General features: G+C 37.6%; 2 protein-coding genes across 2 annotated transcripts in view; one reads left to right on the top strand and one right to left on the bottom strand.

Annotated features, from left to right (window-relative positions):
• The window catches only part of abcc4 (ATP-binding cassette, sub-family C (CFTR/MRP), member 4), a 70,152-nt gene extending 67,682 nt beyond the window's left edge, over positions 1-2,470 (bottom strand). The window contains exon 1 of the mRNA XM_056459422.1: positions 2,239-2,470. Within this exon, the coding sequence (XP_056315397.1) occupies positions 2,239-2,324 (86 nt within the window). The 5' untranslated portion in view covers positions 2,325-2,470. The remainder of the gene's footprint in view (positions 1-2,238) is intronic.
• Positions 2,471-18,636: 16,166 nt separating this feature from the next.
• cldn10a (claudin 10a) lies at positions 18,637-26,401 on the top strand. The gene is made up of 5 exons (XM_056459456.1): positions 18,637-18,856; positions 23,405-23,566; positions 23,650-23,731; positions 24,547-24,651; positions 24,774-26,401. The coding sequence occupies exons 1-5, from the start codon at positions 18,637-18,639 to the stop codon at positions 24,913-24,915; spliced, it is 711 nt and encodes a 236-aa protein (XP_056315431.1). The 3' UTR covers positions 24,916-26,401.
• Positions 26,402-27,392: the final 991 nt, after the last annotated feature.

The raw sequence follows: 27,392 nt of genomic DNA, 5'->3' as shown, positions 1-27,392 counted from the left end.
TACTGTAAGGTTAGTGTAAACTGTGGTGCATTGGGATGGTGTATAATTATAACATAGAAAACTGAAGCCTATTGAATAATGTGTTTATTATATAATAGTGTCATACAACAAGAACAATATAATTACTACGACAGTTTATTTCAAGTATTTAGCTATAGTATGCTTCAAAACACTATAGTATTTACTGTAGTATTTTTCATGTAATGTAATAGCTTATCTACTACTTCGATGACAAGCAAATATATTTGAGTTCAGTAAAACACTCGGCCATCTTCATGATATAAGGATCATGCCCAACATATGTGGTTATTTTCTATCTCTCCTTTGAAATATGGTATAAATCGCAAAAACACAGACTTTCCTCTGTCTCCCATTCAGTTTTTTACTTCCTGGCCTCCATCTGAATTTCGAGCGTCAACAGAACCACATGATTGAAACAACCTATACTGCACAGTCTTTGTTTTATAACCAAATTCCATTAAATTATTCGTTATTAATTTTTCAGAGCTACAAACGGTACATTTTCTTAGGCCTGAATTATAATTGAATAATATGAATAATTGCGAATGATCACATTGTGATATCAATGCTGAAACAAAATATTGTGCAGTCCTACAGGAAAGCAATCTTTTTAAAATGACAGTAACGGATGACTTCCTCTATCAGCTCTGAACTGAGTGCTTCTGAAAGTCAAACAAAACCTAAAAACCACTGGTATTACAGTCAAATAAATGGATTTCTATGTCCACGTGGAACAAACTGTCCATGAAGATACTCTTTTTTTATATCTATATAGTTTTCATTCATTCATTCATTTTCTTTTCAGCTTAGTCCCTTTATTAATCTGGGGTCGTTACTGCAGAATGAACCGCCAACTTATCCAGGATATGTTTTAGGCAGCGGATACCCTTCCAGCTGCAACCCATCACTGGTAAAATCTATCTAGTTTTTATATAGTTATTATATTATATATACTATTCTCAATAGTTACATTGCGAGTATATGCAATGTTGAGTCTGAATTATAATTTATTATTGCGCAAGTGTTTTTTGAGGGTTTTAAAAGCATTTAGGACTAAGAAATTGTACTGTTTGTACCTTTGACAAATTAACAATGATTAATTTTATTGAATTGTTTATAAAAAGAAGACTATGCAGTATTATTTTACATTTGATTAGTCAGTTACTGTACACCTGAATACATTTCAACAACATGGAAAACAATAAAACACTGATTATTAATTATTATTACTATTAATTAATTATTATTATTCTTTTTCTTTATTGAATTTATCTACACTTGTAGATTGTTAATTACATTTTATGTCCTACAGAATCATCCTTATCAATCTAAAACGATAAATTATTTTCAAATAGTTATCTAGGTGAAATTGTATTCATATCACATTATAAATCACAGAATAAAAAAATATCGCAATGTAATATTTTACCAATATCGTGCAGCCCTAATCTGAACATCAGTTCTCAATTCAAATTGTAGAGTCATGTTTTGTCCTGTCACATGTAGGCAACGTCACTGCATTTTCAAAACTAATATACTGTAATAAAGAGGTTTTAAATGTAGTTGTATATCACTTTAATATTACAATGTCAACAGAATATTGTGATAATCTGCTTTTTAATCACAGGAAGACATTCTAATCAAATTATGATGCATTTAAAATTATGTTGACACAGAAAACAGTCCATTTAAATGTGAAAAAAAATTCATAATAAAACATAAAACTGTTTCAAAACTTTCTTTCATTTTCTTTTCAGTTTGGACTCTTTTTTAATTAGGGGTCGCCACAGCAGAATGAACCGCCAATTTATCCAGCATATGTTTTACACAGTGATGCCCTTCCAGCTGCAACCCATCACTGGGAAACTTTCAAAACCTAATAAATATGTTCTTTACCATCAAATGAACATTCATAAGCAAGAAAAAGTTGCATTTTCACTACAATAATATATACAAATGTTGTAGAAGCTCTTGGGAAAGTGGAGGACCAACTTTCCCAGTTTAACAAAGCTCAATATTAGACAAAACCGACAGAAAAAAACACTTCATATTATCTAATTATCTAACTTTCGTTTTAGAAAATGTACACTATTTTAAACAAAGGCATTCATTCTTTCTTGAATGTTTTTACTTCAGTGGAAACACAAAATACTCTTCCTCTCACCCTTACGATGTTGCTTCCCCCCTGCCCTTAGGGGCATTAAAAACTTGACTTACCAGAAAAATATCTGCGAGAAGAGATTAGCCGAGGCTGAGGGGTTGCTTTTCGCATCTTTCTTTATCGGCTCCATATCGATTGTCATCCTCCCCGCGGTTCAGCCGGACTCTGGTACCCCTCGCATAACCTGTAACCAGCGCAAGACATTTACCTTGTAAACTGTTGTATAACTTTCTAACACGCACATGTCGGTAACTACAGGCTGAGGTAAAACCGTTCATTTCCTACTGTGAGCGTGAGATCAGACCCCGCCCTATCCGAGCAGCGATTGGCTCATTATCAATCCTGTCAAACCTGATTGGCTTATCGAGCGCTAATAAGCAAGACGTACACACATATATACACCTAAGGTCAAGTTAACAGATGTGATAAGATTATGAATCCTACTTTTGTGAAGCATATGTTATTAATATTAATTAGAGCATAGCTACGTTGCTTGGAAACCCTCCTTAACTGTTGCGTCAGGAGGCTTAGGTAATATTCAGTAGCTCGACGTCACCCGCCCGATTATTTATAATCTTCCTGATTTCAGCCAATCGGTATGATGAACGTCACGTCACCTCATTAATATTCACGAGAAACAGCTTCATCATAGTAGGTTTTACACACTGGACGCAGCAATTAGGATGAAACAACGGCATATTTTCGGAAAACAGGTGGAGTTGCTGGTAAAAATGAACGTTTGTTTTTGATTTACGCACATTGTTGTTGTTTTTTGACACACGAGAGCAAGGGAGACGTACATATGAAGCTTTGATTGTGTAATTGTACTTCTGGGTGAGGAGGCTTCTTGTCTACCATCTGTTCTTTATTAGCTCTGCACACACACACACACACACACACACACACACACACACACACACACACACACACACACACGCACACACACAAAACCCACTCATGTAGTGTGCTGGAAGCAATCATCTTTAATTAAAGTGTCCAAACAGAGGAAAGCAAAGAGCAACACAAAACACATATTTCTTTTTGAATATATGGAATGCTTTAAAGTGAAACCATTTACTCATCTTTGTGTTGTTTTGAGCTTATATGACTGTGAAACACAAACGGATGTATTTTTAATGTTTCACTGTAGACAATCGAAAAAACTATTGCTTAAAGGGACTAATAATATTGACCTTAAAATGCTTTAAAAAAATTAAAAACTGCTTTTATTCTAGCCGAAATAAAACAAATAAGACTTTCTCCAGAAGAAAAAATGTTATAGGAATTACTGTGAAAATTTCCTTGCTCTGTTTAACATCATTTGGGAAATATTTGACAAAGAAAAAACAATTCACAGGAGGGTGAATCATTTTTACTTCAATCTGACATATATATGGAAAGCTTTAAAGTTAAAACCATTTACTCATCTTTGTGATGTTTTGTGATGACTGTGAAACACAAATGGAGGAGTTTTTAATGTTTGACTGCTTGTTGTTTTTGTCTATGCATCTATATGAAATTGTAAATTATTAATCACATTCAAAACTAAGTTTTTATTATGTTGGCTTTTAATATACAGTGTGTGCTGTATTTATGTACATTACTCGCATACATACATACATTACAAAAGACACAAAATTAAAATACGAATATGTATTGTATTTATAATTGTATATAATTTGTATTATATATATCAATATTCATTCATTTCTTTTCAGCTTAGTCCCTTTATTCATCTGGGGTCGCCACAGCGGAATGAACTGGCAACTTATCCAGCACATTTTTTACGCAGCGGATGCCCTTCCAGCTGCAACCTATCACTGGGAAACATCCATACACACTCATTCACACTCATACACTACGGCCAGTTTAGCCTCCCAATTCACCTGTACCACATGTCTTTGGACTGTGGGGGAAACCCACGCGATCACTGGGACAACATGCAAACTCCACACAGAAATGCCAACTGACCCAGCCGAGGCTCGAACCAGTGACCTTCTTGCTGTGAGGCGATCGTGCCACTCACTGCAACACCGTGATGCCCCTATATCAATATTATAAATATAAATAAACATTTTATTAAACATATACAATTATGTGTGTGTTTACAAACAGACACACACACGTGAATTTTGTTGTGCAATATATTGTCACAAAAATTGTTGCGATAAGCAATAATATTGTCATTTCGAGATCATTTTATGCTTAGATGCTTTTAATGATTATATAACTGCATAATAATGCAAATAGCCATAAACACTGTAAAATACTTATCATTCTTAAGGTTATTAAGCTTCTGTAGTTTGATGTTAAAAAGATAAATGTCCTATTATACATAGTATTAAATGTCCTATTTGGTAAATGTCCAATTATAAACTTTGACACCGGTAAAGTAGAATGTAAATGTCATTGTAAAATGGCTTTAACATTATTTGTAAATTTGTAAATTTATATTGCAATGGGAAAAATGATTGAGGTCGATGCACGGTAAGTCGATATATCAATTATTGTGACTGGCCTACGTGCACCTAATATAATATACAATAATATAACATATTATAATATACAATAGGCTGCACGGTGGCACAGTGGGTAGCACGTTCGCCTCACAACAAGAAAGTCGCTGGTTGGAGCCTCGGCTGGGTTAGTTGGCATATCTGTGTGGAGTTTGCACGTTCTCCCAGTGCTCGCATGCGTTTCCTCCGGGTGCTCCGGTTTCCCCCACAGTCCAAAGACATGCGGTACAGGTGAATTGGGTAGACTAAATTGTCCGTAGTGTATTTGTGTGAATGAGTGTGTATGGATGTTTCCCAGAGATAGATTGCAGCTGGAAGGGCATCCTCTGCGTAAAAACATATGCTGGATAATTGGCAGGTCATTCCGCTGTGGCGACCCCAGATTAATAAAGCGACTAAGCCGAAATGAAAATGAATGAATGACTATACAATATTATAATATACAATAATATATAATAATATGGCGACACAGTAGCACAGTAGGTAATGTTGTCGCCTCACAGCAAGAATGTTGCTAGTTCGAGCCTCGGCTGGGTCAGTTGGCGTTTCTGTGTGGAGTTAGCATGTTCTCCCTGCGTTTGCATGGGTTTCCTCCAGGTGCTTCGGTTTCCCCCACAGTCCAAAGACTTGCGGTACAGGTGAATTGGGAAGGCTAAACTGTTCGTAATGTATGAGTGTGTATGGATGTTTCTCAGTGATGGGTTGCAGTTGGAAGGGCATCCGCTGAGTAAAACATATGCTGGATAAGTTGGCGGTTCATTCTGCTGTGGTGACCCCAGATTAATAAAGGGACTAAGCCGAAATAAAAATGAATGAATGAATATAATAATATACTATAATATAATATAATATAGTATAATATAAAATAATATATAATAATATTATATTATCTTGTAATATATAGAAATAGAATAAAAATATATTCTATTTTTTATCAGCAGCATTAAGCGCATTAATGAGTTAAAAAATGCATCAGGGTTTTCATACATTTTTGAAAAGTTAATAATTACACACAGTTGAAGTAAGAATTATTAGTCCCCCTTTTGAATTTAAATTTTTTTAATATTTCCCAAATGATGTTTCACAGAGCAAGGAAATTTTCACAGCATGTCTGATAATATTTTTTCTTCTGGAGAAAGTCCTATTTGTTTTATTTCGACTAGAATAAAACCAGTTTTTAATTTTTTAAAAAACATTTTAAGGTCAAAATTATTAGCCCATTTAAACTATATATTTTTTCAACAGTCTACAGAACAAACCATCTTTATACAATGAACTTGCCTAATTAATTCCCTAACCTGCCTAGTTAACCTAATTAGCCTAATTAAGCCTTTAAATGCCACTTTAAGCTGTAGAAGTGTCTTGATAAATATCTAGTCAAATATTTACTGTCATCATGGCAAAGATAAAATGAATCAGTTATTAGAAATGAGTTATTAAAACTATTATGTTTAGAAATGTGTAGAAAAAATATTATCTCCGTTAAACCGAAATTGGGGAAAAAAATAAACGGGGGGCTAATAATTCTGACTTCATAATAATTCTATATGTTAATTAAAAATATTTCAAATAAATGTATGAAATGAAATAAATACTTTTTAATAAAACAATGAAAATGTAATACATTTTATTGTTCAATAAATCAAAAGACTTTTATAAGACTTAAATATTTGAGAGAATTAGGGAGAACCAATGAATGATGAATAATTTGATCACTGCGCATAAGTCATATGTTATACGACAATTGTGTTAATTGTCGTAACTGGGGTCTGATTTATAATGGTGCGGATTTAAAATGTACTATAATCTTATTACAGCTAGTTTAAAAATCCAGTTAAGCAATATAAAATTAAAAGCAAGTCACTACCCAGCACTGTTTGTGAAGTAGATCAAAAGCTAACTAAAATAATGTATTAACATTCATTAATTAACATTATGTTCACTGATTTGTTTACCTTCGGTGTCTTGAGAGAAATGCATTTGAAACCAATTAATCTCATGTTAATCTCACAATTATTCTTATGGAACTTTGAGAACCGCATTGAACTACAACATACTGTATATACATTCGTCCAGTCTCTTCCTTCCTCTCTCTCTCTTTCTCTCATTCTTGGATTTCCGATACAGATAAAGCACTGAAAGAACAGAAGATGAGAGACCTATAAAGAGACAGAGCAGGTGGCTGTTACAATGATAAAGGTAATGCTGACAGACACTGAGCCAGAGCCACACACACATGCTCACACAGACAGGTTTGTTTTAGTTTAATGTGGGGACATTCTCTCCTTGTAATGCCGGTGTAATACCCATGTCATTATACACATTTGTGCCCTGATATGTCACAAAACATGCACACTTATATACATAGATACAAACATGCTCTCTCTCTTCATGCTACTGTATATGCTGGCTTCCAGATAGAAGTATTGGCTTTTATAACTGTACAGACTGTATATTCTGTCCTCTTCCCTCAACTCTTCCCCTAAACAAACCTTTCCCTTGCATAAAACATTCTGCACTTTTTCAATATACTTTATTCTCAATGATTTATGAGCCGTTTTCCTCATGGAGACCAAAAAATGTCCACAAAAGGTCAAAGATTACTGGTGTTACTATACTTGTTGGTCCTCATATCATGATGAATACCAGGCCCTTATTTCCTCTAAGATAAAAGAATCCGCCATAGGTAATCTGTAAGGAGGAATTACATCATTGCATTATGAATGACTTACTTCCACGCTTTGTATTTCAAAGAAAGCCTGAGTGTCGAGTCATTATTACTTTGCTAAACATCTTAAATCTGAACTTTGCTCCAAAGGCCGAGCTCCAACAAGGGATTGCGTTTTTCTGCAGCAAGACTGACTCAGGAAAAGCAATAAAACCTGGATCAACGGCACTTCAGTTATGGTGGATTCTGGTGATTATCTTATTTCTGGGAATTTTGTGGTCGGTTGGAAACCGAATGTTAATTCCAGTGTTAAAACACAGCAGGTTTGTGGATTTGCTCTTGTTCTTACAGGCAGTGAGTCGTTTAAAATTACAGAATAGACTCCAGCCTTTTTAATTTAGCTATATATGAAAACAATATAAGAAACAATTAAATATTCTGTTAATATCAAAATTGACATCTGGTTCCATGCTGTACATTTAAAGGCCCCTAAATACAAACAAAAAACAGTTACTTTCTTCTGTTAAACACAAAAGAAGTTATTTAGAAGAATGCTGGAAACTAGTAGCCATTGATTTCCTAAGTATCAAGTAATACTTGATTTCCTAAGTACTATAGATGTTATTGCTCCTATCTTCTAACAGAATTTTAATAGAAATGAACTCAACTAACCTGATGGTTTTCCCAGTACTTGGTTACAGCTGGAAGGGCATCCACTGTGTAGAACATATGCTGGGTAAATTGGCGCTTCATTTCGCTGTGCCGACCCCTGATGAATAAAGAGACTAAGGAAAATGAATAACCTGGTGGTTGGGTTTGTCCGTGCATGTCAAAACCATCCATCATTTTTTAAGAATGCTCAAATTAGGCACAGTGACTATCATATAATGTCTAGCACAGCACATAATCTAGCATATTTAAGTAGTAAACAAGCGATGAGCCAATGATACGGTGCATAATGTACTTACAACACAGGTGCGAAATGGGTTAAGGCAGGGGTCAGGAACCTTTTTTCAGTAAAGAGCCATTTTGAATTGTTTTGGCAAATGCATTTTTAACGAGCCATTAGGGATATATATGAAGCATCACATGTTTAGCAAGTCCATGTATTAATTAAGGACAATTTGTTGAATTTCTTTCTTTCACCACTCATGAACATTGTTTGAGTTTTATGGCGCAAGGTTACCATCGAAATGTAAACGACATGCCCTTTATTGGTGTCGCGATTCAAGTTAGTCCACAGCGCTGCACGCGCATTGGTTGAATTGTCCTTTTATTCTTATTCATTTTGCTGTAAAATATACTATAAAAAGGTCATTTTAATTGTATTTTCAAAAGGAAACTGATTTTCAGTTTTTATTGAAGGGAGACAGCTGGAAAGCCACATATTTTTGGTCAAAGAGCCACATGTGGCTCCCGAGCCATAGGTTCCCTACCCCTGGGTTAAGGCATGTTTCTTGGACTTTAAATATTACCAGTAAACTGATTATTACAGAGCCTAATAAATCATGTTGCATGATCGCATATTTGGGGGTGTGTATTTCTACTTTCTTACACTGTAAAAATCTGTTAGATGACTTTACTTAAAAAAGCAACCCAGGCTCATTCTGAAAATGTACCAGTATACATTTCTGGAGAGCGCCAAATACATCCCACGATGTTGTTTTCTGCAGTTTTTGTTTTCATGAATCCGCCTGAGGCCGCTGTGTATGCTTTTTCAGATCTTAAATTTTTCTCTCGAGTGTCTCCATTCGCGCCGTTGTCGACTGACCCACCCTAAATCCAACAATAGTGTAGCCCACCCACTTCCTTAAACCCAACTCACAGTTTTAAAAAGCAATCCAGAAAAAGAGTTTTAGCACATTCTCACCCTGTTATTTACTTGTTTATTTTATTTTTTGGCTTCTGTTTTTGTCTTACCTACTTTCTGGAACCGTTTTTCACCAGACTTGAACCCCGTCATTGTGTGTCCGCCGACATACGTGGTGAGCTACTGGTCAAATTGCTAACAGTGGGAAAGCAGTCCATACGGTGGTAAGCGGTCAGTTGGTAAGTGCGAAAAGGAACGATGTCATACCGCCCCTAGCGTTCGTTTTAAAGGTGAAATGCAACTTTACGTACCTCTGTCTACATAATTCACGGTCTCCAGAAATATATATAGGGCTACTTTTTCAGAATGAGCCTGTGTTGTAAAAAGGTTGGTAAACCTGTTGCTGTAATAATGCGAGTCTGGCAACAGAGGTAAGGATCCATGTGCAGGTTATTTACAAAGAATACTCAGGCATGCAATGGTCAAACAGGTACAAACAGTAGCATGAGGGCAATACAAAAGAGTAGTCGTGGCCACAGGCGAAGAGATCGGGCGGCAAAACAACATAAACAAAGCAAAGGGTCAGAACACAGCTGGACAAACAGGGAAAACTGCTTTGTAATGTTCACAGGGAAAAATACAGTGTGTGTCTGTGTGTGATGAGTTTAGGTAGTCCTGTAATCAATTAATAATGAGTTTCAGCTGTTGCAGGAGTGATGAGTTCTCAAATTGCCTGAATTTAAGAAAAAAAAGGTTAATTTACCCAAAAAACAAAAGATTTTTTATCATTTACTCATACTGCACTTGTTGTGAACCTTTGAGTTTTGTTCTTCTCTTGAGTTTAATGAAAAATATTTAGAAAAATGGGTGAGTTTATTGACGTCAATGGTATTTAAACTTTTCTATGAATTTCTATGGAAATGGATTGCTCCCTTTTCTATGGTAATTAACATTGTTTAAAGGAGTGGTCCACAGTGTATTTTTAAGGCTTGGTTGTGTTTATAATATGCAAAGCAATGTGTGCTCATGCATCATTTGTAAAAAATAACGTTATATATGTTCATATATCTTACTTTGATTATATACAGCTACTCAGATAACATGAAAACGACTGTCATATTTCCTAGTTCCTCTGAAAGGCCCGCTGCTCTGATTGGTCAGCTAACATAATGTGCTGTGATTTGTGGATCAGCTCCACCTCACCACGTCACCCCCCCTACAAGCGCGGGCTTTTGGGCTGTGCAAACAGTCCATTCAGAGCAGCAGTTAGCAGCATTAGCTGCCTGAATTAGACAGAAAAATTAAGAGCACAGAGCTGAACCTCACGCCCGCTCTTTAAAATAAAATCTGATAAATTTTTTTCTCGTATATTTGGATTAAGCATGTGTAAGAAATATAAAACGTTTACATATCTTTTGTGAGTTTGTTATTTAAGATGTAGAATGCAGGGAAAGAGGCCGTATAGAGAGACACTGCAACGCTGCTGAAGACTGTGGGTGTGTACAGCGGTTTGAAGGATAAATATGAGTTTGTAGCTAAATTGTTAGCGATGCCAAACAGCATTTCCTATTGTTTACATGCTTGTTTATGTCCTCTCTACAACACACCGTTAACTATAAACTGTGCATGTAGTTGATCAATTTTAACAAATAAAAATACAGGTTGTGACTGACAATCCACAGCTTCGTCGGTTGGAGGAGTTTTTAGCCGAATTCAGCACTGAACTGGGAGATTCTGGAAGCTCTCCTTTGTCAAATGCTAGCTATTTATTTTTTTATATTCTCTGGAACATAATTAAAATTAAACTTTAAGCACTTCTCTGTGTCGTGTCCTTTGGAAGCCCAAATACAGAAACAGAAGAAGCTCTGTGGAAATAGCACCGTTTGGACTCCATTTTAGCTTTCTATGCTACAACATTACAGCTCCTCAGCCACGCCGCATTGCTGCGCGTTGCACATGGCGAATGCTCTTAATGTATTAAGAATGCTCCCGGATGTATTTTTTTGTAGTCCGCAAACTTTGTTAGCTGCATGCTTTGCTAAGCTAACTCTGTAAAAGCCTATATGTCTCCCTTTGCATTGAACTTTGAGCATATTACATTCAGAGATGTTGTTTATGTTCACAAAGCTACATTACACATCAGCTAAAGTTTCAAATATAATATCGTATTGGACCCCCCCTTTAAAACATCTTGTTTTGTGTTCAGCAGAAGAAATTAGCTTCCACACATTTGGAACAAATGTGCATTTTTGGGTGAATTAGAACTGTTTACTGTAACATTCACTGAGAAACCACAAAACCATTTAATTTCTTTTTTTTTTACACTGTACTGTGATTATGAATGCAAAGCATAGAAAGATGCCAAACTATTAACCGGAACTCTCTGTGCATTGTAAATAATATTCCTCAGGGGATGTAGCTCAAACTATTCCAGTGTAAATACAGTAGGTGGTGCATTGCACATGTACAGACTTGTTTATATATTCAGTCAACTTTTCTGAGGAATGTTATTGCCGAGTCATTATGAGCAACCTTTTTTAACCTTATTTAAACTCACTGTGAGGGTATAATCTATAACATCTGCCAAGCAAATATAAACTCGTTTTGCGTGACTCATACGAGTTCTTCACCTGTTTTAAGGAGTCATAGCATAATGTCATGCTGATGTAAGGCCTGTGACCTTTACGGTGCCTGAAGATGAATAACCGCATGCCTCGCTCCGCAATCTGAATTATCCTGCCACTTTTCTCCATCTAATTGAACTCATGTAATTTGTGACAATGTAATTGCCCGTTGGAGGAGATAAGCACATTTAATTTGACTGGAATCATGGATTTCCTCCAGGGAATCAGTGCGGTTGCTATGATGGCGGATATTTTGTTTGACGTTCTCGCTGACCTTGTCACTCGGCAACAGCTCACCTGAAAAAAAAACAATAACCGCCTGCTTTGAGTTATCACCCCTGTGGGAATGGGAGGGAATGTCTTATAACATGCTGAAAGTAAAAGAAGCTATTAAGTAGCTACGTGTTTCTTTCCTTAAATCCACATGAAATCTAAGACCCAATCTCAATTCTACCCTTGCCCCCTACCCCTTATTTTACTCAATCACATGAAGGAGTAGGGGTGTTCCAATTCTATGTCGCTATCTATAATTCATAATAATAACAACTCTTGTAAGGTTAACCCAGGCTCATTCTGAAAATGTACCCCTATATACTTTTCTGGAGAGCGCCAAATAGGTCCCAGGAGCTACATTTTTTTGCAGTTTTAGTTTTAGCAAATCCATCAGAGGCCGCTGTGTACGCTTTTTCAGATCTCAAATTTCTCTCGCGAGTGCCATTTACGCCTGCTGTTGTCACCTAAAGCCACCACAGGCCGATGTAGACTGACTTATTGACTGACCCACCTTCCCCCTTCCCTAAACCCAACCAATAGTGTTTTCAAAAGCAATCCAGAAAAAGAAAATCGCCTGATTTTTACCACGTTTTCAGATCTACCACATTCTCAAGCTGTTATTTATTTGCTTATTTAATTTTTTGGCTTCTATTTTTGTCTTAGCTGCTTTCTGGAACCGTTCTTCATCGGACTCAAAACCTGTTGCTGGGTGAACTTCTCTCTGCGTCTCAAGTCCACTGATGTACGTGTTGAGCTACTGGGCAAACTGGTAACAGCGGGAAAGCCGTCCATATGGAGGTAAGCGGTCAGCTGGTAAGCGCGAAAAGGAACAGCATCATTCTGCCCTGTAGCGTTCGTTTTAAAGACTAAATGCAGTCATACGTACTTCTGGCTACATAATTCACACTCTCCAGAAATGTATACAGGGCTATGTTTTCAGAATGAACCTACGTTGAATCAGTTATACCCCCCAATCATTTGAAATTAATGACTAAAATTATAAAAGTATAATAACTTTTTTACTTTTTTACACAACAACGTTTTGAGGTGCTGAAAATGCAAACTTTTGAAAATGGCGAACCATATTCAAGACCATATTGTATGTGTGCAGGTGCCATCTACTGGCTTGGCACACATAATACAGTATTTTAGTAATTTCAAATTTAAGTAGATTGAACATTTTTAACGATCTAGGCGCAAAGTCTAAGGTGCAGGCATTAAGGGCGTGTCCAAATCCACTTTTGCTTTTTTAAGGATGAAAAAATCAGATCTGCGCCATGGCGCATGGTCTAACAGGGTTGTGCTTATTCTCTAATGAGTTCTATGTGTGTTTTCAGAATAAACCAATCAGTCTCATCTCCTATTCCCTTTAAGAGTCAGTTGCGTCGCGCCATGGCGCATTTGCTATTTGCCAAAGAATGAGCTTCCTCTATTCTGCCTTTCACTTTGTCTTTCTCTCTTTCGTGGATAGGGAAACGGTGTTGTACACACTACACTAAAGACATCCATTAGTCTACTTACATAATTTTGTTTGTTAAGCACTAAGATTTGTTTCAAAACAATTTCTAAATTCAGTTCTAATTTACAGCTAACGAATAAATGAACAATAATAACGAAGTGTGGTCAAAAAACTGAGTTACGTCCAGTGCCCCATATGGTCCGAAACTTGAAAAGTGGACAAATCTAAGCTTGTTTTTATTTATTCATTCATTTTCTGCCGCTTTTCCGGGGCCGGGTCGTGGGGGCAGCAGTCTTAGGAGAGAACCCCAGACTTCCCTCTCCCGAGACACTTCCTCCAGCTTCTCCGGGGGGATCCCGAGGCGTTCCCAGGCCAGCCGAGAGACATAGTCCCTCCAGCATGTCCTGGGTCTTCCCAGAGGCCTCCTCCCGGTGGCACATGCCTGGAACACCTCCCTAAGTAGGCGTCTAGGAGGCATCCGAGACAGATGCCTGAGCCACCTCAGCTGACTTCTCTCGATGTGGAGGAGCAGCGGCTCTACTCCGAGCTCCTCCTGAGTGTCAAAGCTCCTCACCCTATCCATAAGAGTGCGCCCTGCCACCCTTCGAAGGAAACTCATTTCGGCCGCTTGTATCCGAAATCTTGTCCTTTCAGTCATGACACAAAGCTTATGACCATAGGTGAGAGTAGGATTGTAGATTGACCAATAAAACGAAAGCTTTGCCTTCAGGAAGCTTGTTTTTAATAAAACAAATATAACTATGCATTAAGAAATACTATTAATGATAACAATAACATTATACAAAAGCAAGTTGTCATGAATAAACTAAAAAAGCCCCCCGAGATAAAGGCACAGAGGTAGTGATTTTTATATTTATGTGGAAAATAATCATTTGTGTAACATTTTATTCCTTCAATTCTTTTTCATTTGTTCATTTGATATCTGCATATTGCTGTACATCCTGTGTGTTTTAAGCAATGTGTAAGCAAGGCGCACAACTAACGCACTCTGTGCTGGACTTTAGACCTGCTTTCAGCAGTCTATTTTAGTTCCTCAAAATAGCAGCACGCCAACAATGTGCCTTAATACACCTCTTTTCTAGGCCAGAACACCCATGAGTCCAGAAAGTGGCGCAAATGTATTTGCTATTTAAACAACGAGACAGACAATGGGAAAATTAAGGTTGCGCTGGTCTGAAAATTGCAAAACGTTGGGGCAAACTGGGGAAAACACGTCTTGCACCTTATTGTGCCGGGTGTATAATAGGGCCCAAAACAATTACGTTGTTCGAACAAATAAGTAGTTTAAAAAAAACAGCAAAGTTATTTATTTTTAGTCTAGACTCAAAAAATGTTTGTTGATGCTTGTTCAAACTAGCTAAAATGAGCTGAATCAACACAATTCTTGATTTTTTTCAGGACAACGTTATTGTTGTATTTAATTCTCTTAAATTTGTAAAAACAATTAAGTTAAGTTAACGATTTGTGTTGGACATGAAGGAAATTGTGTGGAACCCAGCATTTTTTATATGATTGGGAATTGTTCGATAGTGTTACTGTGTCTAAGCACATTTTTAAGCACATCAATGTTGTGTAAACATACCGTTATTGATTGTGATTCACTTTTACTTGCTTAATTATTTTCACTTAAAATTAATAATAAAAAAATTGCAACCACTGCAAAATATTAGCATCAGTCATTGCATTAACCTTTTACTCACAGTTTTGAGGAAAGGTATTTACATGGATTTTTGCAGTTTCATTACATTCCTGAGATGATGTTGTTGTCTAATACCTAATATGTCATCCAATTAAATGTTCAATGTAACTGATACTACCTGCAAACATTACATAATTGTCATTTGCGTGTTCTTGGCGGAGGCGAGCAGCTGCTGACTGAAGAAGCCTCTGTGTTTTGGTCAGGTCGGGTTATGTTTTGTCTCCTTTGCAGGGAACCGAGGGAAACCATCAGCAGATCTGAGGCTGAAAACAAGCAGGAGGATCCGTCTGACCTTCACTTTAGCTGATACCTCCTACTTAAACACAAACAAACACATCTAGCCTTTAAATGCTCTTGAAAAATAGCCCAGTTTTATTAAGCAGCAGTAAAACACCAGTTACAAACACCAAAGCAAAGATTTGTTATTTTAAGCTCAAGCTGTAGGGAGCTCACGGGAAGCAGTGTGTGGATATTTTACACTCTCCTCTGAGTTCTTGAGGCACTCTTGCTATGTACAAACTCAAACTGTATTATAAAAATGTAACCGGACCAGTCAGGGCTGGTGCAAAAACATAAGCAGCAATGCTTCGTAAGGTATTTAGTGATTCACTAGTGTTTTTCTGTATTTACGGTTGTGAATAGCATTATGGGATGTTAATCGATTCTTGATGTTGAAAATTCAACTCTGCAGTTTAACAATGAAAATTTTATTGACAGTAGTTTTTAATTAATATAATTTATAAGAAATAATAAATAGAGAAATAACTCTGTAAAGGGCATCACAGTGGCACAGTGGGTAGCCTCATAGCAAGAAGTTCGCTGGTTTAAGCCTCGGCTGGGTCTGTTAGTATTAATGTGTGGAGTTTGCATGTTCTTCCTATGTTCGCGTGGGTTTCCTCCAGGTGCTCCGGTTTCCCCCACAGTCCAAAGACATGTGGTACAGGTGAATTGGGTAGGCTAAATTGTCCGTAGTGTATGAGTGTGAATGAGTGTGTATGGGTGTTTCCCAGTGATGGGTTGCAGTTGGAAGGGCATCTGTTGCATAAAACATATGCTGGATAAGTTGGCGGTTCATTCCGCTGTGACCCCTGATTAATAAAGGGACTAAGCCGAAATGAAAATGAATGAATGAGTGAATAATTTTAGCTGCACTGTAAAAAATGCTATGACAAAAAAGTGCTTTAACTTATTTTAATACGCTAATCAGGTTTTAATTACATTTTTATGTTATATATAGTTTGATTTCATATTTTTAGTGAGTCTGATTGATGCAAGACTAGAAAAGTTCATTTGATTTAAAGTATTCATAGCGCTCCACATTTTTTTTAATGTTACAGCTTTATTCCAAAATGTATTAAATTCATTTATTTCCTCATTATTCTACACACAATACTCCATAATGACTATGTGAAAAAAGAGAAAGTGTTGCAAATTTATTAAAAGTAAAAAACCTGAAAAATCACATGTACAGAAGTATTCACAGCCTTTGCCGTGAAGCTCTAAATTGAGCTCAGGTACATTCTGTTTCCACTGATCATTCTTGAGATGTTTCAGCAGCTTAATTGGAGTTCACCTGTGGTAAATTCAGTTGATTGGACATGATTTGAAAAGGCATACACCTGTCTATATAAGGTCCCAGGGTTGACAGTGCATGTCAAAGCACAAACCAAGCATGAAGACAAAGGAATTGTCTGTAGACCTCAGAGACAGGATTGTCTCGAGGCACAAGGCTGAGAAAGGTTACAGAAAACTTTCTGCTGCTCTGAAAGTTCCAATGAGCACAGTGGCCTCCATCATCCGTAAGTGGAAGATGTTTGGAACCACCAGGACTCTTCCTAGAGCTGGCCAGCCATATAAGCTGAGTGATCGGGGGAGAAGGGCCTTAGTCGGGGAGGTGATCAATAACCTGATGGTCACTCTGTCTGAGCTCCAGTGTTCTTCTGTGGAGAGAGAAGAACCTTACAGAAGGACAACCATCTGTGCAGCAATCCACCAATCAGGCCTGTATGGTAGAGTGGCCAGACAGAAACCACTCCCCACCTGGAATCTGCCAAAAGGTATCTGAAGGACTCCCGGAGCATAAGAAACAAAATTTTGTTTTTCTCCAGTGGTGCCTGGAGAAAACCAGACATCACTCATCACCAGGCTAATACCATCCCTACAGTGAAGCATGGTGGTGGCAGCATCATGCTGTGGGGATGTTTTTCAGCAGCAGGAACTGGAAGAGTAGTCAGGATAGAGGGAAAGATAAATGCAGCAATGTACAGAGACATCCTGAATGAAAACCTGCTTCTTTATCTCAGACTGGGGCGACAGTTGCTCGTCCAGCAGGACAATGACCCAAAGCACACCACCAAAATATCAATGGAGTGGCTTCACAACAACTCGGTGAATGTCCTTGAGTGGCCCAGCCAGACCCCAGACCTGAATCTTATTGAACATCCCTGGAGAGATCTGAAAATGGCTGTACACTGCCACTTCCCATCCAACCTGATAGAGCTTATACTGCAAAGAGAAATGGGCAAAAAAATTATGTGCCAAGTTTGTGGCATCATATTCAGAAAGACTTGAGGCTGTAATTGCTGCCAAAGGTGCATCAACAAAGTACTGAGCAAAGGCTGTCAATACTTCCGTACATGTGATTTTTCAGATTTTTTACTTTTAATAACTTTGCAACACTTTCTCTTTTTTCACATTGTTATTATGGGGTATTGTGTGTAGAATTTTGAGGAAATAAATGAATTTAATCCATTTTGGAACAAGGCTGTAACATAAAAAAAATTGGAAAAAGTGAAGCGCTATCAATACTTTCAGGATGCACTGTACATCTAAATGTATTTTTAAGTGTATATCTCCAAAAGCATCACTTCTGTAAACGTTTAATTTGACTTGTTACATGTTTCTAAAATACTAACACAAACTACTGATATCTCAGTAACCACATACAAGATAAATGTAATAAAACTAAATATAATAAAATATTAACCAAAATACTAAAAACAAACACTCCTCCATATGAATCCTATTTATAAACACACACTATAAAGCTTTATCTCTCACATCTGAGCCTTATCTGAACACATTTCTCCAATATCCGCTGGAGGTCGCTGACTTTTCAGGCCCTTCCAATAACACGCATCTTTAATGTGCTCACCTCCTGACCTCCAGCATCTCTCAAAATGATTCTTGCAGAGTGATGTTTGGGTGTGTATGTGTGGTGTTGTGGAAAGTTAATGGAAAAACAAAAGGCTATTGGTCAGCTGTTGAAAAGTTTAGTAGCCAGAGCCCTCCCTGTTGAATATAAAGACCCTTCGGCTGACGGTTCCAGTTCAGATTCACCAAATCACTCATTCCTGACTTTTCTGTGCATTTGAACTCATAAAAATGGGTAATATGGCAACAGAGATCGTTGCTTTTCTTCTTACCATTTCTGGATGGATTCTGGTGTCCTCCACGCTCCCCACTGATTACTGGAAAGTGTCATCTGTAGATGGGACAGTCATCACAACAGCCACCTTTTGGTCCAATCTCTGGAAGACTTGTGTTACGGACTCAACCGGAGTCTCCAACTGCAAGGACTTTCCTTCCATGCTCGCACTGGATGGTACTTCATTGCTTTCTTCTTTGAGTAGTAAATGGTCTGAGGCTTTACAGAAATTGCTGATTATTTATGGTCCCTTGAATTTCCTCCAGAGAGTGCAGATGTCTACTAGTTGGGGGGGGGGGGCGGGGGGGGGGGGGGGGGGGGGGGGGGGGTTGGTAATAAACCTTTATTAGTGAACACAAAGGAGATATTTCGAAGAATGTTGGAAAATGGTAGACATTCATTTTCATCATTTTTGGGTGTGAACTAAAGGAATATTTTACCCCGAAATGACATACCCTCGAGTGTTTCTAAACCTTTATGAGGTTTTTTTTTTTTCTCTATTGAACACAAGAGAAGATATTTTGAAGAATGTTGGAAACAGGTAGATATCGACGTCTATAGTATTTTTTCTCCTTTTATGGTTGTTAGTGGCTACCAGTTTCCAACATTCTTCAAATAATCTTCCTTCATGTTGTCTAAACTGGTTTAGAACGCCTAAGGGGAGTAAAAAGCAAGTCATTTTGTTTTTGGGTGTGAACTAAAGGGATATTTTACCCCGAAATGACATACCCTCGAGTGTTTCTAAACCTTTATGAGGTTTTTTTTCTCTATTGAACATAAGAGAAGATATTTTGAAGAATGTTGGAAACCGGTAGATATCGACTTCTATAGTCTTCCTTCATGTTGTCTAAACAGGTTTAGAACACCTATGAGGGAGTAAAAAGCAAGTAAATTTGTTTTTTGATGGGAACGAAGGGATATTTTACCCTAAAATGAAAATGTTCTCACCCTCAAGTGTTTCCAAATCGTTATAAGTTTCTTCCTTCTATTGAACACAAGAGAAGATATTTTAAAGAATGTTGAAAACTGGTAGTCATCAACTTCCATAGTATTTCCTCCCCCAATATAGTATGTCAGTGGCTAATAGTTTCCAACATTCTTCAAATAATCTTCTTTCATGTTGTCTAAACAGGTTTAGAATACCTAAAGTAAGTAAAAAAGCCAGTCATTTTGGTTTTTGGGGTGAGCTAAAGGGATGTTTCACCCTGAAATGAAAAGTTACTCATCCTCAAGTGTTTCCAAACCTTTATAAGTTTCTTCTGTTGAACAGATAAGAAGATATTCTGAAGGATGTTGGAAACCAGTAGCCATTGACTTCTATAGTATCTCCCCCCACCCACCCCTAATATTGGCTAATAGTTTCCAACATTTAACAAAAAATCTTCCTTCATGTTGTCTAAACTGGTTTAGAACACCTAAGGGGAGGAAAAAAAGCAAGTCATTTTGTTCTTGGGTGTGAACTAAAGGAATATTTCAGCCCAAAATGAAAATGTACTCACCCTCAATTGTTTCCAAACTGTTATGAGTTTTATCCTTCTATTGAACACAAGAGAAGATATTTTGAAGAATGTTGGTAAATGGTAGACATTGACCTTCAAAGTAGTTTTCAGACCTTTATTGGTTTCCTTCTTCTGTTGGACGTAAAAGAAGATATTTTGAAGAATGTTGGAAACTGGAAGCCATCAACTTCCATAGTATTTTTTTAAATTTACTCACCCTCAAGTGTTTCCAAACGTTTATAAGTTTTGTTCTTCTGTTGAAGAGAAAATAAAATATTTTGAAGTATGTTGGAAAGCGGTAGTCATTGACTTCTATAGTATTTTTTTCTCTTATTATGGTTGTTAGTGGCTACCAGTTTCCAGCGATCTTCAAAAATTCTTCCTTCATGTTGTCTAAACAGGTTTAGAACACCCAAGGGGGCTTAAAAAAAACAAGTAAATTTAGATTCTTGGTGTGAGCTAAAGGGACATTTTACCCTGAAATGAAAATTTCTTTTGAACACAAGAGAAGATATTTTGAAGAAAGCTGAAAAATAGAAGCCATTTGACATCCAAAGTAGGAAAAGCAAATACTATGGAAGTCAATGGTTACAGGTTTCCAGTTTCCTCAGAATATCTTATTTTGTGTTTAACAGGAGAAAGAAAGTCAAACAGGTCTGGAACAAGTGGAGTAAAGTTTTATTAGTTTTGAATGAACTATCCCTTTAATACCAGCTGTAAACAGGAAAAGCAGTTACAAAATCGACTTCCTCTGGTCAAAAGTGGACAAACTCATAATGTTTCTGACCCTGTTTGCGCTAGTCTTTAGTGTTGTCCACTTGTGATCAGATCAACAAAACTTGCATCTGGATACCAATGTAATCAGGCCCTTAAACTGTACATGACCTTAGTTACAACCTGCAGCAATGTTTTACCCTAAGGCAAGTAGGAAAATAGGCTTTAATAAGCGTGTGTCGACTTAATTAAGTCTGGATGGCACACCTTCACACAGGAGGAAGCTTTAGGCAAGGAAATCTCCCTCAATCCTGCACATTTTACATGTCTCTCTTGGGTGTGTCATAGACATGCAAAATTCGGGAGCTTGAGGTGTTTGGGAATCTGTGCTTTGGGGCACACAGAACAGGGTGTTGTTATAGTCTCATTAGAGCAAATCAGCCCTCTTTGAATGCCTCTTGGGCATCTATTTCAGTCATGCAAATTTAACTCCAGGCGTTTAACATTTCTTAGCATGTTGCTAAATTGCTATATCGTTGCTAAGAAGTTTAGAGTGGATGTTAGCATGTTGATATTTGGTCACTAAGGTGTTGATACGGTACCATGTTTTCATGAGGTTGTTAATGTGTTCTGATTGGATGTTATTATGTCGCTATATCATTACTAAGTTGTTTGAGTGGTTGTTAGCATGTTGATACGTGGTTACTAAAATGTTCTGATTGGTTGTTATTATGTCAACCCAGGCTCATTCTGAAAAAGCACTTCTATATATGCATTTCTGGAGACCATCAAATCAGCCTGATCTCACGAGAAAATGTAAATATTTTACGTTTTGTCAGTTTAGTGGCTAATTCGTACGAGGTCAGTCGTACGAAATTGTATGATTTTAAAAAGGAGGCGTGGCACCTAACTCCACCCCTAAACCCAACCGTCATTGGGGGATGAGCAAATCGTACTAAATTGTACGAATTAGATCATATGAATTCATACGAATTACCCACTAAAAGTTACAAATTGCAGTGAGATTGTGTTGGTTTTGGTTGGTTGGTTGTTTTTTTTTCAGTATTTGTTTTTGCGACTCCACCAGAGGCCGCTGTGTACGCTTTTTGAGATTTCAAATTACTCTCGAGAGTGCCATTCACACCTGCTCATCTTGTGTAAATCCACCAGAGGCCGCTGTCGGCTGACTGACTGACTGACTGACTGACTGAATGAATGAATAAATGACTGACTGACTGATTGACCGATCGACTGACCCACCCTCCTCCTTCACTAAACCCAACCAATAGTATTTTTAAAAGCCCGTTTCCAGCCCGGGGTTTGTTCTTCATACGTGGATTACTCAAATAGCTGGATTTGGTTATTGACAAAATCCAGGATTGTTTCGTTCATCAAAATTCATCAGAGAGTTGCTGTCATAGCAACAGTTCTGGTAGCTCAAACCTGCTCGGGAACAGGCTTATTTCATTTAAGCAGGATTAGATCGGGTCATTTCAAGCAAAGGTAACATTGACAGTATGTACCAAATGCTGATATTTTCTTACAGTAGTAGTTATATACACTTCGGAAAATAGTAAAAAATAAAATAACATTAAAAATTTAGTTTCAGTTTAAGTTTAAAGTTATATATATATATATATATATATATATATATATATATATATATATATATATATATATATATATATATATATATATATATAATTAAAATTGCAATCTGCACTTGGAAATAAAAGTACAAAAACTTCTCCTCAAGGGGTTCAAAGAGAACATTTATTAATATGGACTTTTTAGACACAAACGCGTACTATTTTAAGGTACCGACCCAGCTTTAGTACAATTTGTGTATAATAATAGACATGCACAATATTCTACCATTTTTTTTTAAAGGAATAATAATAATTGCAGTCACAAACGTGTTTTGACGACTCATATTTGATGTTAAAATTAATTTATACAGCCAGTTATTTCTTACGCTAATTAAGAAACTTGAATAGGCCTAAGCTACTATAATAAAGAAAACCCCCTTTTAATGTAAAACTAAATAAATTGCTAAATACTCTTGACACATGAAAGTGTAAAACATGCAGTCCGCAAAAAAGCTGGAAAGTTATTGCGTTTCATATTTAACAAACCGTTTACTATGAATTTTATGTAATTTTGCTCACATACAGTATATGATTGAATATAAATCAGATGATGTCATTGTGCTGCTGTGCTGTCAGCCAATCATCGCTTAGCTGATCATGATTTCGAGGATCGATAGATCTGACCTTTACAACACACGCAGCGATCTCAGATCTGTTCATACAGACATTTTAAACTGATTCGCGAACTTGTTTGAAGAACCAAATTAGCCAGAGATCAGTTATCAAGATTAAAAGATCCAGGATCTGACAAATCAACTTAGATCATTTAAGTGAGGTACGAAGAACAGACCCCAGATTTCTTTTCATGCTATTAAAAACTTTTTCTCATCAAAAATCTCTCCTCTGCTTTCTTGATCCTGCAGCTTATATCCAAGTGTGTCGTGGCCTGATGATCACAGCTGTGTGTTTGGGCTTTTTTGGAGCTAGCCTGGCACTAGTGGGCATGAAATGCACCAAAATAGGAGGATCAGAGACCACCAAAGCCCGGATTACCTGTCTGTCTGGACTACACTTTATTCTGAGTGGTAAATGTTGCCAATAACCCAGGTGATGCTTTCTTCTTTTTTTAAAGCACTTTTCCTTTAACCGTATCTCATCCTCTTTCCAGGAATCTGCTCTATAACTGCCTGTTCCCTCTATGCACACCGGATCACATCAGAGTTTTTTGACCCCTTATTTGTGAAACAGAAGTAAGAAATTGCAGTCCAATGTCACATTCTCCTTGAACTTTCTGCAACATAGGCTCATTCTGAAAACGTAGCCCTACAAACATTTCTGGAGGTTGCGAATTATGTAGCCAGAGCTACATATGGCTGCATTTCGTTTTCAAAATGAACACTAGGGGGTGGTATAATGCTGTTCCTTTTTGCGCTTACCAGCTGACACCTCCATATGGACGGCTTTTCCACCATTACCAGTTTAACCAGTAGCTCGCCATGTACGTCGGTGGACTTAAGAATCTGAGAGGAGTTGACCACAACAATGGGGTTTGTGTCTGGTGAAGAACGATTCCAGAAAGCAGGTAAGACAAAAACAGAAGCCAAAAAATAAAATAAACAAGTAAATAACAGGGTGAGAATGTGGTAAATTCTGAAAACGTGGTAAGAATCAGGCGAGGGCTTTTTTTCTGGATTTCTTTTTAAAACTGTCGGTTGGGTTTAGGGGAGTAGGTGAGCAGGTCAATCTGTGCTTTTGAAAACACTATTGGTTGGGTTTAGGGAAGGAGGAGGTCAGTCGGTCGGTCGGTCAGTCAGTCAGTCGGTCAGTGGCCTCTGGTGGATTAATGCGAGAACAGCAAGTGCGAATGGCACTTACGGGAGAAATTTGAGATCTCAAAAAGCATACACAGTGTCCTCTAGTGGATTTGCAAAGACCTGCAAAAAACGTAGCTCGTGGCATGTATTTGGCGATCTCCAGAAATGTATATAGAGGTACGTTTTCAGAATGAGCCTGGGTTGACTATCTAGCATGCGTAATGCTTATGTTTATTTTGCGTGTTTTTTAGATTTGAACTTGGGGCAGCTCTGTTCATCGGCTGGGCAGGATCTGTCCTCAGTATTCTTGGAGGATTTATCTTTTGTTTGTCCATGACAGAGGGATTCAGCCTCAGGTTTGATTCTTCATTTGCATGTCAATCAATCAATCAATCAATCAATCAGTCAATCATCTGTGTTGATTCTTCATTTGCTACAATCAATCATTCAATCAATCAATCATTCTCACCATTGACAGGGAATACTCCTATAATGGTGCCACATCTGTCATATCAACAAGAACCAAGATCACAAAGACAAACAAAAGCACCGAGACTCAAAAAGACCCTTCAGACCAGATGTTCTCTGGCAGACGTTTTGGCAGAAATGCATATGTCTGATCTCAACTTCCTGTGTAAAGCTGGAAATGATAACAAGTGAAGGTCAACACATATACACTGTGTAAAGTCAGCTATCAAACAAATCCTTCCATGGAGAGCCATAGGTCATAAGGCAAATGGCGTGAATTATATACGCATGACAATGTGCCATTACATTATGATCCCCTCTTGGGCCTGATGCAATGAGCACGTTTGGCAACCAAACTGTATTTGTACAACCCAAGGACTGGCCGTCAGTAAGTCCTATGTTCGGTATCAGAATGTGAAATGCTGCTGATTTATCGGAGTTTGATGAAGGACAAATTGTGATTGCACCGCACCTCTGAGCTTTGTGCCAAGAAAGAGTGCTCCGTGTGGGTTGTTCAAGGGCATTCGCAATGAGTACGTATTAAAAGTGATCCACAGATTTGTGGTTACTGATGCCAAACAGGACTGGAGACTGGTGTTGAGCATTGATCCAAAGTCCCTTTCAAGGAAAGTCTGTTCACTTGGCAGTCATATTTGCGACACCTCCAGGCAGGTCATCCAAGACCAAAGTCCTATCTAAATGAATTGGAGAATCCTGAAATCTCAAAAACTGTTCACTGATCACTGAAATATTTTATATCACTGTCCCAGTGACCTGCCTCATTATTGTTGTTGCTTTAGTACTAATTTAGTTTATAACCTGTTATTTACAGTTTGCTTCAGGTACTGTGAATGGACAAAGATTGGCACCACACCAATCTTTATAGTGGATAGTTCACCCAAACCAACTTTATGGATGTTTTAATCTTAACCAGAGGATGTGGTTACAAACACTGGGAGAACAGAGACTGAACCGAGGGAAAATACTACAGGCCGACACTGGAAGAACACTGAAAGGATGTGATAGGATGTCCTTTATCCTGTAAAATCAACACTGGCACACAGAAATCCCCAAACTGTAGAGCTTGTAATGACCAAGCAAATTTGTACAGACCACTACCCCAAAGAACTGCTTGGCCATAAAGGATATTTTTACAATACAAAATGTGATACAATTGGAGATAATGACCCAAAAGCAATTCTTCCTTCGCTATGGCAGCCATCCTGATCATTGATTTAAAGTAATGGAAGTGAACTGTCTTTATATAGCTATAGACTTTGATTTATCACAGCAACTACAGGCCCACAGTGCAACAAATCACAAGCTGATACAACAGTGGTGACCAGGGCAATGTGTCACAGTGCACAGTTAATCACATCCTTATGCATATGGGGCTGTGTAATCCTCATTGTAACTGCACAACTTTGCCAATCAATAATGCATGAAATGGGGCCAAGAAAATCAAGACTGAACTGTTGATGATTGGAAGAAAAAGGCCCGGCCTGAAAAATCAAGTCAACGGCCAAGATTCGATGATTATCAACAGAGGCCTTGGCACCTGATGTAGTGTTGGGCAATGCATTGTTATGGAACACTTTAATCCCCATTATCAAAATAGCACACTGTCAATATCTTGGAATATCACATACAAAACTGCTTGATGGAAACATCAAAATACGCATACATTTTGACAATGCACATAAAAAAACTCAACTGAGTAGGCCAAAAGCTTTCCAACACAGGCTCATTCTGATTACCAGTTGACCGCTTACCAGCTGACCGCTTACCTTCATGTGGATGCTTTTCTTTTTCTGGATTGCTTTTTAAAACACTGTCGGGTTTAGGGAAGGGAGTTGGTGAGGGATAGATCGATCAGTCAGGCAGTCGACAGCGGCCTCTGGTGGATTTACGTGAGAGGAGCAGGCGTGAATGCCATTTGTGAGAGAAATTTCAGATCTGAAAAAGCGTACACATCGGCTTCTGGCGGATTTACGAAAACAAAAACTGTATAAAAACGTAGCTCCTGGGAAGTATTTGGTGCTCACGAGAAATGTATATAGCGGTACATTTTCAGAATGAGTCTGGGTTGAACCATGCAGACCGACTACATTGTAAAACGTTTGAAATGTTGTATTGGTCATTCTAAATCTCCTCAGCAAAAGTCCATCATTAAAGTGGTTCAGTATTATTACCTCCAGAACTGTCTTGGGCATCTGAGCTCCAGATAGGCCACCACGCGTTAATTGTGTTAATCTTTTTAAACGCAAGTCATTTATTTTATAAGAAAAAACACATACAATTTTTATGTTTTGAAATTTGGCACCAGTTTATCAAAGTGCCGATTTTGTTCTCATCGACTCATTGAATGGAAATGGTGATTTATTCGCAAATATTTCATGCGATATTCCATTTTTTGCTCTTAGGTAGGCTCAGACGGAATCTGTGCGCGCAGATTTCCGCAGATTTTTAGTCCATCATTGAATCTGTTTATTTACTTGTGTAAATTTATATTTATTCAGTTTTTAATTTCAGTATTGACTTATATAAAAATGTCCATATGATTTATTTACAATACAGTTTGTGAAGTCATATTTTCTGTCCTTTAATGGAGACATTACATGAGTCGCTT

This window comes from Danio aesculapii, chromosome 6 (genome assembly GCF_903798145.1).
Source record: "Danio aesculapii chromosome 6, fDanAes4.1, whole genome shotgun sequence".
Lineage (NCBI taxonomy): Eukaryota > Metazoa > Chordata > Actinopteri > Cypriniformes > Danionidae > Danio > Danio aesculapii.
Note: the sequence above shows the minus strand (reverse complement) of the source record. Positions and strands in the feature narration are given on the sequence as shown.